We start from the raw sequence: 19,515 nt of genomic DNA on the forward strand, positions 1-19,515 counted from the left end.
CTTGGCAGTTCATTGCTTGTTTTGATTACAAAAATACGTCAGAAACAACTTTATTGTTATAAAATAATAGATGTAAATATGTCTACAATTTTGCTTCTCAACAAAGCTGGAAGAATGATGAAATTACCAAATGCTGGTCAAGAGCAGAACAATCATGTCATGTCAAAGTTAATCTGAGATATGGCTGGCACATTCTCCCATGACTTGCATGGGAATTCACTTTAGTTTGTTAAAGCAAGAGCTGAGGAGCTCATGTTGCCTACATTTGGTTGATGCAGAGGAATAAACAGAAAGCTTATTGCACAATTGAACCTTTTCTTGGTTTTGCATTGAATCACAGGACATATAGAAGTGTCCTTCCCCACACTCAACAAAATATTAAAGGCAATGTAGATTAGAAAGAAAATGTTCCGACTTGACTAAACTGTCTTCCAAGCAAACAAATACACCTGCTGCTCACTAAAGGCAAGTCCTTTCTAACAGGACTAAAGACGTATAATTTAGAGCTGGTATTCCCTGATAAGCAGAGTCTCCCTTGGCTAACTGAGGAGCAAATAGCACAATAAAGAATTCATCAGATGAGGAACACCTAGGGGAGACTCCCAAAAACCACCACTGCATTTTGAGGAAAGGGTGTCTTAGTCCATCAGCCTTCTGAAGTGGAGAAATACAGCTGTAGGCCATTTATTGAGTTAAATGAGGCACTGAAAATGGCACTCTGCCAGCTCCATGTACATATTAAAAATTTACAGCATGTTCTGGAGGAAAAATTCTTCATGCATTGTTCTTTCCCATAAATTTAATTCTCTCAACAGGTTTTGTCAAGCAGAGATGCCTTCGTCTCCAGGAATCATCTCTATCTTGTCACCACATAGCTTGCATAAACTTGGGATATTGTTTCTGCACGTTGTTTTCTTTTGGAATTTCTTCTCATTTTGCAGGTCCAAGGGAGACAGAGCAATTTTTTGCTGTACTTGGTGAAACTCCCACGTGGACTTGTTAAAGGCGCTTTGTGAGTTAGTGAATGAGGCAATTTGGATCACTGGAAGGCCTCCAGAGCTGCCCTACAACCTGCTGCTCCACTGAATAGGTAACTCATAAAGATAAAATCATTACCTGATTGCAGATAGACCATTTGATTTGTTGAAGGTTCATTAAAACTCAGCCAGGGTGTTTTGAGCTATATGGAACAGTACTGGAGCACTCTTTTACTAGCAGTTAGATGTGGAGAAACATAGACTGAGACAGAAAGCACTTCTTTCAGCACTTGTCACCTGCTGCCAAAATGAAGAAGTTTATATAAAAGCAAAAGGAAGTTACTTAACGCAGATGCTTCCCCCCTTCTCTGCCCCACCCTGCCTTGTTGGCATCAAAGTCAGTAAGAGAGACAAATGTCAATTTGGTGAGAATCAAAGCAAAATAAGATTTTTTTCCAGCACTTCATCTCTTCTTCTTTCTCTCTTCTCTCAGATTTTCTCTCACAGAGTACATGGGAAGGATGCATATGCAATTCCTCATGAGAAATTTGGGGTGCAGGGTCTCTGACTCCCGCTTTCTTCATGAAAAATAATGCTTATTCTAATGAATTCCCCTTCATTTCTTGATAAAATACAAAAAAAACAAACAAACAAACAAAAAAAAAAAAAAAAACCTGAAGAACCCAGTCTTTTCTTACCTGCACTGATTTTTTGACATTTGGAATCATTTCATGAAGGCAGAGATAATGAACTCACTGTCTGGCATTTAACTTGCTTATGTTTTCTTGGACATGACTTTGTAATATGTTCTGTTGCAAACACCAGTAGTTATTCTGTCTGAAAAGTCAGCACTCCTATTTTTCCTAATTTGTAATTTATTTCCAAATGGCAGAAAAACATTGGATATTTTTCTGAAATGTTTAAATTTGGAAAAGCAACACTGATCAGAGTCAAAGTAATTAAAAACAGAGAAAAATATAAAAAGCTGCTGTCAGTGACTATACTTACATATTTTTAGAAAGATAGTAACTGACAACAGCTTTACTAAAGTGAACAGCCTGGAATTCCAAAGTGAAATCAATTAAACCAATATTGGAATAGAATGCAGTAAAACATTATATATTTAATCTCTCAAATGGATATATAGTGTATAATAGAATTTATAAGTAATTTGATTTAGAAAAATATATTTGGTTATACTCTGGTGGTACAACACAAGTTTGATGTAGAATTAAATGAAACCAATATTTATTTCTTGTTGGTTTATGTGATCAGCATATTAAGACAAAATGCATGGTATAATTAAATTTCTATAAACCATGGAAAGCACAAAAAAAAAGCTGTAATGTATCATAGCACAATGTGCTTGTGAAAGATTTCAAAGCACATTTCAATCACTACATAGCAAGATTAATACTTTCTACACAGGCTGGTTGGGGAATGGACATTATTGCTGTGTTTTTAGAGAGAACAGTAGAGGTTTGGTTTTAAGGCAGTTCAAAGATATAATGATCTGCCAATGAAGCAATCAAATTCTGCCTATATTTGGAAATCTTTTGGCTTCACAGTTTGTTGAAAAGAGCTCAGTGTTCTGCAATACACAGCTCAAAACTGGTTTTGATATGAAAAGATGAATTTGTGGTTGTGTAAGCATGTAAGATTTTATACAGGAGGCAGAATGTTCCTTTTCATAAACTGTACTGCACCTCACAAACCCATGCTAAATCAAGATGCCATATAGTATGCTTGGGATTATGGCTTTAGGATATTTTCCCTGTTCAAATGGCTATTCAGAAATTGATGACTTTATGTAAACTTTAGTTGCAAGCCAACTACAAAATAAATGTCCCTGCAACATGGGACTAGTGATCACCAAGATCGGGAGCCTTAGCTGGATATTTAGTTCCAACAGGTTGATTCTCTTTGGCCTGCTCATAAATGGGAAGTGGCAATGCTGCAGAAGAAACAGTTCTGCTATTCTGTCATGTGCTTAATGCCTCTCTAAAATTATCTGTAGTTTATATTTATATACAGTTAGAACTGTATCAGTTAAGAACTCTGCAGTTTTTACTGACAGGGTCACATCCTCCCTTTGCCATCAGCTCAGGGAGCACTACTGAAACTTCTAGCTAAGGTCCCTGACCACAGAGCAAGTATTTTTCTATGCTGATACTGCTGATTCATAATTCCATATGGAAGTGTGCATCTGCCTTCATAGGCTGTGTTAGTTATGTATCTGGATACACAGAAGTTTGTCATAAGGGCTCCCTCCTTTCCTGCATCCCACACTTTATACCTCAACATGTCTGAGAAGTGCCATTTTTCAAATGTATATGAGCCTTAAACACACCTTGTGCTACTTAGACATGCTGAGGTACAGAGGTGCATAGTTATATTTTAAATCCTGTTTCATTTGCTACTGTCCATTCCACGACAGTCAGACAGTGAGAAAATGGCCAGAGTGATGAGGTGGAAGAAATAGGGGACAGTAATTGGATGTTTTTGGAAGAGGATGCTCCGACCAGATAAATCAGCAGAGACTGAACTGCAGTTTTCTGAAGGATCTTGCCCTTTCACTTCCTGCAGTTACACCATGTCTTCATCACTCAAAGAAAGCAAGATTACAGTTTGCCCACTCAACCACATACCATGTGTTATTTTTAACCTTCTGTATAAAGGGCACCTATCTTTTTTAATCCTGATGGTCAGCTTTTCAGATAACAGGAAATAGTATAGCCACTTATTAGTGTAGCAAATAAATTTCCTGTTGGTCTACACAGCCAAAAAAAGAGGAAATTTTCCCATGATTTCACTGTGGGTAAGATTTTAGAACCTCAGTGTGACAAGGGAGAATAATAAACAAAAATAAGGGGAGGAAGGACAGTGATAGATAAGGGGATGCTCATGGGCCACACAGTCTTATAAATATCTTGTTTCTCATTTTTTGTGTGGTTGGTTTCTATTTTTATTAGTCTGTTGTTTATGCTTTCTAAAACAGTGTTCCTAAATAAGCAGCCATTGATTCCTTCAAACTTTACCAGGAAGCCTAACAGGAGGTTTGTGAGAGGAGCAAAGAAGACATGCAAATTTGCCTTATTTTAAGGAGGAAATTCCTTTTTGGAAAATTTCCTCTTCTTCAATGTTGACTACTCTTTTTACTGGACTGCCATATTTGTGTGAGAACAATCCTGGGTCTTATTAACCAGCTGATTATTATCTAGTTCCTTCCTTAATTTCAGAAGAGAGTGTGTTTCTGTGATGCATACAACTCCGAATCTAAGTGCTGTGCTGGAGTCCTAACTTTGAGATGCTTACTTTGACAGCAGCTGGAGGTGCACAGCATGGATTGGATCCTTGGAGGCTGCTTCTGGTGATGTTGTTCTAGTTTGTTTTGTCAAAACAATGCATTGTAACTCAGAAAAGATTAATCAAAAACATTTGGCTGAAGCAAATCCCTTAGTTGATTTATATGAGTACACTTTAAATACTTCATATCTGACATTAATATTTATTCAAGCCAAGAGCTCCAGGCCATAGGGGAAGGCAAGAATTCTCTTGGATGGTGCTTTAGCATCAGCTCCATAAGAAGTGCTCGGCTCTACCAGGAGACATCATGTGAACCAACTAAATGAGACCATTGACCAGCAACCCTTGCTGACACCTGCCAGTAAAAAGCAATCTTATCTTTGGGCTATACATCACCTCCATCTATTAAGTCCTACTTCACAAAGTGCATTTCCAAGAATCCCTGGTCCAATTGCTAAAGCTGTCATCACATGTGCCTTCAGCAGCCTAGGTTTAATGCCCAAAGAGTCTTACATGCTAATTTAAAATAAGAGGTTGGTACTTCTGCTAAGTCTTCTAACCTGTTCTGATGTAGCTGAGACAGAAAGGTTCCCAATTTCTGAAAAGTCTAGACAATTTTTATTTTTGCATAAGAAATATATTCACAGTATTGATTATATGTTCCATTCATTGGTCTCTGCAGTACTGTTTCACTCAGCTATAAGCACCATTAAGGAGCATACATACACTTGCTGAACAAGACCAATACAAAGAAGCCGAATTTACCAAAGATTTGTTAAGAGATTCCATCTCCCATCAAACTAACACATACTTTGATATATGATGTATTATTTAATTTTTTTAAAAAAACCAAAAAAAGCCCCTACAGATTTAGCTAAAACCTCCCCAAAAATTTAATATTTTTATTGAGAATTACTATATCAGCTTATCTAGTAAAAAGCACACCAAAAAGCCTCAGATGAAAAAGTCTTTGGATTCTTTGCATAATTCTCCAGAATATACTTTCAAATATTAGTGAGTTTTTTCTAACCACATACTAAATTTTAGACCAGCATTACATTTCATCAGGAAAAATATCTATTGTTTGGTTCATATGAGAACTGTGAGCAACTGAACTTAAATATTTATTTTTAACCACAGAAGCTTTGCTGGAGTCTAGACTGAAAGAATCACTACTGTAAACCAAATTTCTTACCTCTGATGGATGTCCAGCTCTTATAAAAGTACAGAGTGGATCAAAAGCTCCTGTTCCACAAGCCAGAAGATGGGTCCTGTTGTATCGGTGAAGGACACGGATATAATTTGCACATTCATCCTAGTTTACATGAAAAATAAACATAGGGAAATATTAGCTTTCAATTATTTGGTGGTTTTTGTATCTTATGTGCCCTTAGGTGATGTTCTTATATTGAATCTTTCTATTCTATTTCACTTCATATTACTAACTCTGTGCCATCAGTTTCATGGGTGGGAATTTTTACATTAAAAAAGGAAGTTTAGAGCCCTAATTGATCATATTTTATTTTAGATACTTAACCAATTAAGAGTTGCTTAGTTATAAAAACACACATTTGTGCTTCTTTAATCATGGAGATATTCTGCAAATCTGAATAGATCTTTTAGTAAGTATTATTAGATAAACTAGATGTAAGATTCAGAGCATAAAATGCGAATAGTCAGCAAATGGGTTCTCTCTCAAGTTAAATAAACTTTATCTCAAGAAAAATATCTTTTTTCTTACTGCACCATTAATTTCTTGTATAATTAATAGCTAGTCAATATTTTTTATATTGTATAGACACATACTTTGTCAGTTCCCACTATTTAAACTCCTTTGAAGAAATATTAATTTCCCCCAGGGCAACACTTTGGGACTCATTAGTGTATTTGCAGCTTCATAAATATTACAATTAAAACATTTTCCAGCATCCCTTTGAGATATGGGGTCATTATTACTGTGCTAAACTAGAAATGAAGACAGTGAGATAAAAGTATCCATTGATTTTGGGACTCCTGCAATTTGATTTTAGAGAGTATTTTATATTTTGCAATGGTTTCTATGTGTGGAGCAAAATTACTGTACATTTCAATTCATTGCTCAACATTTCTGTAACTTGGAATACTGAGCTTTAGGAGTTATGCCAGGTTTAAGACATTAAAAATGGAATTAATCTGAGCTAACTTTAGCTGTTCTAGAGTTTAGACATGTAATTTATGCAATTCTCACAGGCTTTTTCAATAGTCAGTGAAGTAGGCCAGACATCTCCAAAAGGCAATTAATACAATCCTAAAACGAGCATGTAAAACAGAGTGGAGGAATTTCCTTTTTGGAAAATTTCCTCTTCTTCACTGTTGACTACTCTTACTATTGGACTGCCATGTTTGTGTGAGAACAATCCTGGGTCTTATTAACCAGCTGCAAAAACTTAAGGTCAAAGAGGAGGAGTCTGCAGAGGATCCATGGGCAGAATTCAACACTTGCAAATCTACATTATGTTCAAAACTAAGAAACCATCTTTCTTCTTTCTTCAAATCCTTAAATCATTCAGTGCAAGTCTTCCAAATGCTCCAGCAGACAAAAAAGGAAAGAAATCTCCTTTGCTACCTGATTCTCCTTAACTGTTCATCCTTAAGATAACATGCTAATTCATAGAAGTAAGAAATGTATTTAAACAACAGGAGGTAACCTGTTGTGTAATTAAATATTATGTATACACAAAGGAAAAATCAATTTTTTAATATCTTACTTTTGGAATTTCTTGATTTGTAACTAATTTTTTTCTTTTTTTTTCTTTTTTTTTTTAAGCAAATAAAAATATTAAGTCAGACAAATTGAGAGAGGAATGGGTTGAAATTAGTAGGATGTGATCCTCCCTGCATGCATCAGCACTCAGTGACAGAGGTGTCCCATTTGTATGTTCATTTCCCAAATATTTGCTGACTGGTGGTAGCAAAGTGATATTCCATAGGAATTTTATGATGCCATGCAGTTTTTGAATAGATGGGCACTGGTGCTCTTCCTGATTCTCCCTCTCCTCCAAGAATGACCTTCCTGATCTTCCTGACTTACTCCCTCTGTTTCCTCTCAGTGGTGGTCTGTTCTTTACTCCATTATTTCCTTTTTTATCCACATATGCCTTCAGCTCTTGATCTTTGTGCCAAAATCATTTTAGGGATTTAAGATTTTTTTAAATGGGAAAAATCTACACTTTTTTTTCTCCTGCATGCCTTTGTAGGAATGCCTGAAAAATTCTGCAAAAAAACCCTAGGATGAGGAAGATACCAAATATAGAAAAAAACTAATTCCAAATGGCTAGACTCGATCATTTATAAACAGATGACAAAAGGTGCTGTTCTGGGAAGTGTCAGGCAACAAGGCATTGCTGCTAACCCTACTAATAATGTACTGTACACAGAGCAGGGAGGAGATGCATCATCCAAGGGGACTTTGAAATAAGACTTCTTTACACTATATCAATTAATTAAATATAAGGGCTGTCTTTAGGATGCTCCATAGATATATTAATAGATCTGTGGAATTTTATTTATCCGAAACTTCTCAGTGTGGAGGAGTTAGTCATCTCTACAGAATCTGATTTTTTATCTGAACGATGTCCAATTCTGATAAAGTAATTCAGAGTAATTGAAAGCTCTCACACCACAGGCTAACAGGTGGGATTCCTGGCACACAGGATGACAGCTGAAGGATTTTTTTTCCTTGGCTTCACTCGAATCAGAAAAGCATAGCCTTATTTTAAGAGTATGCATGTGTTGTTAAGACAAGCCTTTTTTAACTGTCCTATGAAGACTGTTACAAGCTCTGAAACTGTTTATGACTACAATACTTGCAGTTTTACTGCTACAACATGAACTGATAACTTTTAAGGTTATACAAGCTCATAAAAGTGGTCTCTTCTGTTATATAGAAAGAGGCAGCAGAGTACACCTGAAGTATTTCAATGCTGAGAAGCTTATTACAATATTATCAGTTCTACTTAATAATTATGCCTTGAATAACAGATCTTTTGCAAAGGAAAATAAAAAAAGAAATAGCATGGAAATAAGCAAAAAAAGTTTGAAATAGAGCAATATTTTTCGGTGAGTTTGTAGTGTGAAAAATAGCATTAAGAACCTAAAATTGACAAAGGGCTGATTTTAAGGCATTGTGCTATTAAGTCAATATTGGTTTATGGCTTCAAAGAATGAAGGTGAAAAGAAAATTAGTAGGATAGTTTTTGATTCTAATTTAGATTCCTTTCAGTTTGAGCAATATATCTTACTGATACTGAGCATACTGATGAAAATTACTAAGGTTTCCCTGATATTAATTAGTGTTACTCGTCCACATAGTCCATCCATAATTAAGTCTCATGTGAGGATCAGAATATTGTTTAGTAATGCAATATTCCCAGCTTTTAAAATTTTAATGTATTTTTTTTTAAATAGTCCACTTCCGGAATCTTGTGATTATTTAAAAGTTCTGGTTTTTTCTATAAAAATAGTAGTTACACCAAACTTTCATGGTGCAGAGAAATGTGGGGAACACATTAAGTTCTTTAAATTATCACATTCATACAATGCAAATTTCAGGACTTATAATAACAAACTGGATTGCAAAAAGGTTTTGAGTTTTAGGGAAAGATGAGTCTGAGGGGGCTATCTTTGCTTTGAAACAACAGTACCTATTTCTGTATTTATTTAACCAAAAAAATATTGTCAGAGCATCAGAAAATATGTAGTGATGAAGGAAAGATTGTACATCTTTAACTAATAACAGCTTATGCTGAAAGGTACTATTAAATAAAGGCCAAATAATTTAGGTTTGGGGTTCATTTAATATGACCATAAAGTTTAGCCACTGCCGTTTTCAACCAAAGCCATCTAAAATTATCAAGCATACAAAATTAACCCGAAAAACTGCAATGAACTCTTAAGAATCTTCAGAAAGGATCAGTTCTAAGCCAGGTGAGTTTAAAGAGGTGGGGTTTTATTGTCATTACTATTATTATTATTATTATTATTATTATTATTAGTATTACTACTTTCCAATCTGCTTCCAGTCCCTCAATGTGGACAGTTCTCAAGTTTTTACTTCAGAAGAAATCTTTATAACTTCCTAATCTTATTTGGAATATACTGTGGTTATCATCAAGGCTGCTGTTTGCTGGGTTTGTGGGAAAAGCTTGTATGTGCCCTTCCATGTCCTACATTCCTGTCACTGTTGCTGTAAAACTATCATAGTTTTCAGATCCTTTGGTTCAGTGTGAGCTCTCTCAGCTGTGGGATTTATTAGGTGTTGTACTCGCTGTGTGTTTATGAGGTGCAGATAATGAGCTTGGTGCACTGCAAAACTAAAGAGACCTCCCATCCAGAAGAACTTTCATCCTGTGCTGCCAATGATATCAGCTGCTGTGTGTCAGTGAGCTTTCAGGTCTTTTCCCAGGAACTGATTACAGTCAGGGCACTGAATCACAAGAACAGAACAGTTCTGAGGTTCATTAAAACAGAGTGTTTTTATTAATATAACACAAAAGCTATAGGACAGTATATATTACAGTGTATTTTATAATTATTAATAATGCAACTGCTTTTCTGAATGTATTCTAGAGAATGTGAAAATGGACAAGATAATCCATGTGGACAAAAAGAAGAGGAAATAGAAATGGAAAAGGTGAATTATTAAGGTATGTTCTTTGACAGCACCAGAAAAAGAATGAAAAGAAAGTTCAGATGATCAAAAGTATTCATTGCCTGTTTACAAGCTGGTTTAAAGAGCAATTAAATTAATAATTTAGTGTGTTCACAGTAGTGACATGTTTTTAACCTGCAACACTTAAATTTAGATCTTTGCTTTAATCTCTCTCAAGTTAGGGATGCCTGAATCCTTGTTTTGGACCAGCCACTGGTATAATTAACGTATATTTGCTCTGTAATTAGTGATACTTACAGCATCTCTTCCTTTAATTATGCATTCTTCTGTCTGCAGAGGTGTACTAGGCCAATGGATCTGAGGAAAAAAAACAAGAAAATAATTTAATTGGCAGTCTGCAGCTTTTCCACTATTTCTCATGTGAGAGATTCTCAGAACAGAAGTACAAAATCATAGAACAGCCCAGGTTGGAAGGTACCTCAAAAGACCATCTGGTCCAGCCCTAGGTGGGAATGGGAGCCTAGATGAGATTATCACTCTGTCCCACACATCTTTAGAGCCTCCAGAGACAGAAACTCCACCATGTCCCTGGCTGCTTGTGAGGGGAGAGCCTCTGTCCTCTTTGAGATGCCATTTAAGTACTCAAGTACTGCAACACTGTGAGGAGTTTCCCCTGAGCCTTGCCTTCCCCAGGAGAAAAGACCTTCAGTCTCTCCTTTGTTTGAACAGAACTGTCTTGATTAGGGTAGCTCACCAAACTTATTAGTAATCAACAGAATTTAAAGGAAGATAATGTAAGGAACATTTTATATAAATTCGGTAGAAACATCTATGCTAAATTGTCAGGGATTTTCAATATAGTTATTAATTTTTAACTAGTGATTTCCTGCTTTAAGTAACACTTAGGAAAGCAAATGATTTGCAGTGAAGCTAATAAGGGTCAGCAACCACCCTCATGGGAGTAGGATCAGCTCTTCACAGTCAGTTCCTAGACATGAAGCCAAATTACACAAGTGAGGTTTTTTTCAGCTACCTACTATACAACGTTTATGTTTCATTACAGATGTGTGATTTGTTTGGATGAAAACAATATTAAACAATGACTGAGCACACTGGAATGATTACTTAATTTCTTAGGACATTTAAAAGTGAAAACAAAAACATGTTCATGTCAGTGATATCAGGCTTGGCTGAAACCAAGTAAATATCAAAAAACTGATGTCATCATCAAGGCATTTTTGTCAATAATCCAATCACAAATTTTTTTTTGTCTGGAAAACATTTTAAAATTAAGTTTATTTGCTAGGCTTTTTTCTTCCTTTTTTTTTTTTTTTGGTTAATTGAACTATCTTAGTTTTCTTGAAATAATTCAAGTCTCAGAAAATCTGTGGATAAATTATTAGAAAAGTTAATTGCAAGAAAAGTGGGGATAAATTATGACTCCTAGATGCCTAGGGCTTTAAAGAAAAAGGCTCAGTTCTCTTCAGTGTCTTCATTAACGACTTGGACGTGGATCTCAAAGGAATACTGAGTAAATTTGCCAACGACACTAAGCTGGGAGGAGCTGCTGACTCTCTGGAGGGCAGAGAGGCCCTGCAGAGAGACCAGGATAAATCAGGGGGCTGGACAATCACCAGCTGTATCAAGTTTAACAAGGGCAAGTGCTGGATTCTGCACCTGGGACAGTGCAACCCCAGTAGTGTGTATAGATCAGGGAATGAGAGGCTGGAGAGCAGTTGCAGACAGGGACCGGGGGTCCTGGTCAGTGGCAAGCTGAGCATGAGTCAGTAGTACCTTGGTAGTGTGTTGGGCTCACACCATTTAAATCCATGTTAATCAGAATATCTGTTTTCAGTCAGATGGTTTTATAATCATCTATGAATGATCAAAACTCTCATCTAGTCTCTGCATTGCTGCTGTATAGTCTGGAAAGGTACCTGAACTCTGCTGAACTCCCATAAGGGCAGTCATCTAGTCATCCTGGTCAGACCATTCCTGCTTCATTCGCTGCATAACTCGGGGTCCACAGTAACTTATTTTAGTCAATGGTCAGGAATTGAATGAATCTTGGGTTAAGCTTGTCCTTAACCCAAAAACCTAGAAGTTGTGACATCTCCAGGATCTCTCGAGGCTAAAAGTATGAAGCTACAGCTTTCACTTCCCCAAGACGTGTTCTAACTAGCAGGTTAAAATGAGAGCTATTGCCCACACCAGGTGTAGGTGGCTGTTAGGAACAGAGAAACCACAGAGGGAATAAAACACTTCACTCTGTAACCTGATATTAAATACACTGCGTGTAGCTGATTATTTTTGTATTTGGAGACTTAGTCCCAGTGCTATTGAAAATACTTTGTATATACATTTTCCACTTAAGATATACTGAATTAAATACATATACAGAATTAAGAGAAAAAAGCCAAAGAGGTAACCCAGTGCCCCTGCTTTTTCTGGGATGTCAGAAAGCAGCTGCAGTAGAGCTACGTGAATTTGGTTCTTGGCACAGAATAAATCATAGAGTTGCAGAATGGTTTGGGTAGGAAGGGACCCTTAAAGACCAACTAGTGTAACCAGCAGCTATTGGTAACCAGCAGCTATTGGTAACTAACCAATAGTCAGGATCATCTTTCACTAGCTAATGTTTCTCAAAGCCCCATCCAGCCTGACCTTGACCAGTTCCATGGATGGAGCATTCACAGCTTCTATGGGCAACCTGTTCCAGGGTCTCACCACTCTCATAGTTAAGAAGGTCTTCCTAGTATTTACCCTAAATCTACACTCTCATTTTAAAACCTCTGTCTCTTTTCCTGTCACTACATGTCCTGATAAAACTCTCTGTCTTTCTTATAAGGCCCCTTTACAAATTGAAATGCCAACATAAGGTTTCCCTAGAGCTTTCTCTTCTTCAGGTTGAACCCCAATTTTCCCAGCCTGTCTTCATAGGAGAGCTGTTCCAACCCTCTGACTACTTTTGTGGCCCTCCTCTGGACCTGCTCCATCAGGTTCCCATCTTTCTTACACAGGGGAACCCAAAGCTGGACATAGTACTCCAGCTGGGCTCTCAAAAGAGAGTAGAAGGGCAGATTCAGAGGCTGTGCTGCAGCATAGGAATCTACCTTAGATGCTCATAGCAAATTACCTACTTCTAAGGCAAGTCCATGTTAGTTGCCTGAAGTACGTGGGTCTGAATTATAACTCCAGTAATAGATATATAAATCCTGAAGAAGGTTTTCTATCCACAAATTACTTTTTGAGACTCAAAACTCTTGTGAGGCTTCTGAGTTTTAACATAAATAAGCATTAAGATTTTAATCTCTTCAAGAGTATTTTATAATGGAGACTAAAAAAAATTCTCTGCATGTCAGATTTTGCTATCATAGCAAATTCCAAATTAGCATGACATAGGATGTGTTTGCACTGCTTGAAAATCCAAATATTAATCAGCTGCAATGATAGTCTTGAACCTGCCATGTATTACTTTTCCTGATGTTTATGCTTTAGACGTGTGACAGTTACCAGACTTAATTTTTAATTGATTCTCTGCCAGCATTACAATGGTTTGGCAAGCTATCAATAAGAATTTTTGGGAAATCTTCCTGGGTATTTAAGCTGTAATAGCATACATTTCACTGGGCTGAAGGCTTGACATATCTATTGGCTTGGACATAATTTTTCAAAATTTTTACCCCTTCAGGTTACTGTGAATTAAATTTTTAAATTGCTTGTTTACTGATGTTTTCTCATCTTGCATAATAGTATTCTCATCCTTGAGACCTGGATGATGTAACTTTAGCACTGTATTTAAAAGACAGGTAAAAGATATTTTTAAATATATTCGTCATGGGGAAAAATGAAGTTGCAAGGTAGTACAGGTATGGGGGAAACTTTAATTGGATCTGGAATGATAATTAGTTTCTCCAGACATCCTCTCTATTCAGCCACTAACCTTAAAAAACAGGATGGTATCTCTACTGAAAATTAATTTAAAGAAATCATATGAGCTTTGTAGCACTTCAGGCCAAAATAGGCTACTGTGTGATCTAGTCTGAACTCTAGTGTATGACAGAGCAATTAAGCAATTCAGCCACCCTGTCCCCAGTTTAAATCAATAAATAATGCTTAATTAACCGATAACTTGTGTTTGGCTGAAGCACAAATTCTTTAAAAATATCTGCTGATGACTGGATATTATATATATTTATCAACAAATACATAGCCACCTTCCCTCTTGGAATGTTACTCCAATGGATAACCAAACTCACTAAATTCTGTGCTTCTTATTTCAGTTTACATTTGTGCACATTCCTACACAGTATTCAGAGAAGACATAAGTAAGCCCTGCTGTTGCAGACTTGTGTTCAGCCAGCTCTGGAGTGGAAGTAGAGCTTTACTAGAGGCAAGATATATGATGAGGTCTCTACAGTTTATTACAGCAGAGATATAAAACCAAATCTGGAGCCGTCTCACACTAGGTGAGAAACAGCAAAATTGCAATCTGCCTGCACAAGCTCATTTACAGAAGTGGGAAGCTTTCTTTTCAGACTCAGACCTTCATAAGGGCTTTGAAGCAGAGCAATCTGCAAGGAATTTGTGGGCAAATAGGAAGAGCAGTTTATTTTCACTCCAACACAGGACGAAAAGTAGGACCGAAGGTCCCCCTTCTCTATGCAGGGGGACCAGTGGTGATGAGTCACTGGCACTGATTCAAGTTTGCTGTTAACAAAGATCCTCACTGTCACCAATTACAATGAACTGCAATGTTTTTAAAAACAAATTTGGCACCAGATACCAAAAAAAGTTCTCTATCAGTCTGTTAGGTCACTACAAGCCTTTAAGGCTTTGGATCAAATTTCAAATATGTGTAAGGTTTTATTCCAAAGATGGTGTCAAAGGGAATGAGGTCTTAGGGAAAGCAAAGGTTAAGTGGAATGTGCCTACAAAACTTTGGCTTTACACAAGGTTTTAAGTGCTTATATGGCTCTAATTCCCTGTAAACACTGATATCCACATTTCATATTCTCCCTCAGTCTTGCTGCTCTTAGTGTTAGGGCAGTCTTCACATAGAAATGACATCTAAGTAACCTTTTCAAAAACTTGTAGCAATATGTGTTAAATACTCTAAGCAAGAGTATAATCCATTCTGCATGTGTTAAATGAGAGATACAAAGAGCAATGTAGGCAAAAGAAACATAATTTGACACACAGAGAAGTGAGAGTCAGTCGCTGTCCAAGATGACATGGAAGGTTTGTGCCACAGTTGAGAGCTCAACCCAGATGTCTGGATTTCCCCACCAATGCAAGAATGACAGCAGTAGTACTCTTCCCTGAAGGTTTTCTCCCCCTTTTTTTTAGGTCTTTTTTTATTCTATATGAAAATTGGTTAGGATAAAATGTGCTTTAAATAATATGGTAGAGATATATATAAACAGCCATTAGCTTACATGAAAAAGCTATAATCCACCCTTCATAGTGTTGCATTGTATTTAAAAGCTGAAAAGAATTGAACCAGAAGAAAATACGCAGTCTATTAAATACAGATTTATAGGAGGCATACCTCATATGCATCACAAGTTTTTTGGAAATGTTGGATTACTTTGGCAGTCAACAGGTCTCTATGCAAAAGCATTTTATGTCCACTGAGCATTTAGTTGTTTTTCTTTGGGATAACTTCTAATATGCTGGCTAGGACTGAATTATCTGGTCATTTTACAGCAAAAGGCATAAAGTCTCCAATTGGGAATGGATTTCAGTTTGGTTTTTAGAAGGCATATTAATATTCCAAATTGTTGAGAAAGGGATGACTGAATTAAAAGACATAAGCTGTTTTCTGGGACACAGAGGATGAAGATCAATATGAATCTGCCCAAAATTTCATGAAACCTCTCTTTTGCAGCTAGTGAGTCATCCTGGTTACCAGAGAGATAATAAAACCCAGGAATTTGCGTGAACTCATATGCTTTCACTGGACTGCAACTTCTAGTTTAGATTAATTAAGCTAAACTCTTCAGTCTAAAAGCAAAGGTCAAAGACTAACCAACACACAGTTAAAGATAGCTTAATTAAGAACTTTGGTAATAATTAATCAACTAGTCTCTCAACTCCAGGAACTTTCTCTAATGTATCTCAGCAATTAAGCTGAAGAAATGTCTCATTCCACACTTTTGCTGGAAGTGCTGTAGGATGATCACACTTTCCTTAACTATCCCTGAATGAGATCTGCGCTAGTGAACACCGAGAAAAAAGATAAAAAGCTCATGATATTTGTATTCAAGGGAGCTAAGTCCCAGTGAGATCATGTTTCTAAACATACCAGGACAAGCTTCATTTATTCCAGTTTCTCATCTTTTGCATAAAAAAACCGCAAGAAGAGTTTTCACCAGTTTGCCATACTCTCTATACAGGTCTCCAGACAGAGAATATAGTTTCAGAGTAAATGGCTGATATTCCACTTAAAAACAAGAAAGGGAGCAATGAACTTTGAGTGTGTCCAGATGGGATGATAGTAGTTGGACAGAAGCATGGAGTGCTCTGTCCTGCCATCTTTCCTCACAGATTTACTGCCAAATGGGGAAGAAGAGAGGCGGGAAAAAGCTTATTTTATAGAAACAAATGCTACCTAAATGTTTTCATTTCCCTGAGCTCTAATATCTTGTCACAGGATATTAATAGTTTGTATCAAAGTGAAAAGGAGTTAACTCATATCTGACTGTTGAGGAACAAATCTCAATATGTAAATTTGCTCCCTGAGGAATCAAATTATGTTTTGTTTTGATTTTTTTTAATATAGATAAATTCTCAAATACCCTCTCTGAGTACATTCATGTCCTCTTATCTAGGACCGATATACCCAAATGTTTATAAAAAGAATAAAGTATATTTTATCTGTTCATAGTAGTGGAACATGCTAATTGTGCTTGGAGATAAGAAAGAAGGCTTATGGTAAAGGTGGCCAGGGTGTTGACATGAGAATAATGATATTCACTTTTAGCAAGGTGGAAGAAAGAAAAGATTTTGAGACATCAGTGGTCAGTGAAGTATAGGCATCAACAAAAATATTTCTCCAAAAGGACTTTATTTTATTTTACTTGCTTTTCATTCCATTTATTAATTTGCAAAAAAAATGAAAACATATCAAAACACATTGGAAAAATTTTAAAAAGTAGATAATGAAAACACTGAAATATTTCAAGAGATCATTTATCTGCAGTCAAAATGGTTGAGGCAGGAACAATGCTCCTGTCAGCTTCCCTTACAACTGTATGTTTCCAGTTCTAGCTTCCAAGGGCAGAAGTGAGTTAGGAATCCAAGGCTCACATCAGCTCAAACTCCAGCCTCTCCAGTTGTCAGTTTGCCAGTCATGTGTGGTTTCTAAAATGTACTGAGTTCTCTGGTAGGATTATGACTTAACCCACCTTTCTCTCTGAGACCACGGCTCAGCCTTCAAATGGCACTTTCAGTCATTACTTAATAGCACATCTGGCTCAAACCAATGCAAAATTCAGTTTCTAAGAAGACTAGGAAAAATAGCTGCAAGGTTTATGCTGCTGTTGTAAGGTTCTTATAGTTTACATGCTGATTTTTTTCCTTAATATTTTCTCTTCTGAAACTTCCCCAAAATACCAGAGAGATTTTAGTCCTCAATAATATAGTGGAGATGCAGAAATCAGATGTCTGCGAGTGTGAGATGCTCTAAACATCTGTGTCTATGCTGAAATTCAGTGAGAAATAGCTATACGACCTCCAAGTCTCTTCACCCAGAGTGAGCCTTTATGGATGAAGAGGGGGGAAAAATGGCAATTAGTGTATTTGTCTTAAATATAAACATGGCTTTAAAGTTCATGCACAAAACACCTACAAAAACTCCATTACTTCCTTCATGCAAGTTCTGATATCCTGTGCTACATGTTATGACATGAAGTGACTAATATATATAAAAATATATATATATAACTTTTTACTCCACCTCTCGGTAGTTGTCACTGATTCGATCCAAACTGAGGGAATACAAGAGGTCTCTTCCTCCCACGAACAGTCGCTCTTGATACTCATCCAGCAGCATTATATGAAGTCCAAGATATCCAAACGGGCTATGAAAGACTGACGTCCTGTTTAAATCCCAGAGCTCTGAAATACAATCAGAGTGGTCATAATAAATACCAAACAGCTTAGCTTTCATGGCTTCATTTTCATATCCTCCTAGGGAACTGGACGAGAAGTTGTGGGACATTAAAATGCTAATCATATAATCTTTGAGTAAGAAAGAGACACAAAACACCTGAGAGCAATTTTCAAATTAAACCAGTTCTCCAGGAGGTTTGTCTCTGAATTTTTACATCATAATCTTTATGCTCAAAATATGAGATGGGGAGGGATGCAAATTATTTTGCTCCTGGATATTTTCTGAAAAGGAAAAAGTACTTAGAACAATAGCTGCAAATGGGCAAAAAAATGAATGAATTAATGGAAATTGAAAAAAAAAGAGCTGGAAATTATGTCCTTGTCTTTGAAACATGTCAAACTACAGATTTTCAGTGTACACACAATATTTACCTGGGTTTGTATTTTTAGGATGATGGCATTGTGGGTTTTAATCCCAGCACTTTCTTCACTCAGTTTACTGAAAATATTGCCTCTAAATTCAGTGAAAACAGTATGAAATCTGTGAAATGCATAAGAATAGTTTTCTGACACTGATTTTGTCAAGAAATGCACTGACCTGATATGGGAATCTGAGGCTTAACTGTAGATGATCCAAGCTAAAGTCAGTCCCACAGAGAAAAGTAAGTTCATTCTGGGTAGTGTTGCAGAAACTTGGATTCAGGCCTCAGGAAAGAAGAGGCAAGCATGGGGATCTTTCTGCTCTGTGGTGCAGAGCACAGCCTGGCTTGCAGCAGGTCAGAGAGGTTGAAAACCATTTTGCTGTTGAGAAGCCTCAAAAGGAGCCATTACAGAGAGTACCCTCAGACTCCCTCCAAAATGACAGAGGTTGAACTGGGGGAAAGCAACTATGTTCTTATGTCTGTACTGTGGCAAATTGTTTTATTTTGAAGAAATCACTTTTGGTAAAAGTAACTAAATATGCTTATCCTCACATAACTTTTTCAATTGTTTGGATGTGGCCCAGCAGCTGATGCTGGAAGAAGTGGGATTGTCCCAGAGCTGGAGAAGACAAATGAGCCCCTATGCAGTTTGGAGGGTCCTGCTCACATGCCACACCAGCAGTTATGTTCATTTGTCCATGCTGCACCTTGACAGCAACACAGAGACCACAGCTGATGTTCTGTAAGCAAGAAATTTAACATTCCAAAAGGACATTAATTTAATTTTAAAAATTGGCACAATTTCTATTAATTTTAAATTATTAAGTATATTTTGTGTGTGATGATTAATTAAAATCAGTAATAGGATAAATATGTTTTGCTCCATTTACTAGGTAGGATTAGTTCAGGTCAACAGAGGCTGAAAGTAACTAGTTTCTGAAAGCTGTTTCCTTAGATGATAAAATTTACATCAAAGGAGTCATAGTAAAAATTCAGTCTCACATATGATGCCTTTCTTGAGTGATCTTCAAACAGAATGTATTAA

General features: G+C 36.6%; 1 protein-coding gene across 1 annotated transcript in view; it reads right to left on the minus strand.

The window, feature by feature from the left end:
- Window positions 1-19,515, minus strand: part of SEMA3E (semaphorin 3E) — a 132,937-nt gene that overhangs the window by 45,992 nt on the left and 67,430 nt on the right. Inside the window, exons 2-4 of the mRNA XM_048301900.1 lie at window positions 17,894-18,054; window positions 10,231-10,290; window positions 5,479-5,598 (exon numbers count right to left, since the gene is read on the minus strand). Of these exons, the coding sequence (XP_048157857.1) occupies window positions 5,479-5,598; window positions 10,231-10,290; window positions 17,894-18,054 (341 nt within the window). The remainder of the gene's footprint in view (window positions 1-5,478; window positions 5,599-10,230; window positions 10,291-17,893; window positions 18,055-19,515) is intronic.

This window comes from Corvus hawaiiensis, chromosome 4 (assembly GCF_020740725.1).
Source record: "Corvus hawaiiensis isolate bCorHaw1 chromosome 4, bCorHaw1.pri.cur, whole genome shotgun sequence".
In the NCBI taxonomy this organism is placed as follows: domain Eukaryota; kingdom Metazoa; phylum Chordata; class Aves; order Passeriformes; family Corvidae; genus Corvus; species Corvus hawaiiensis.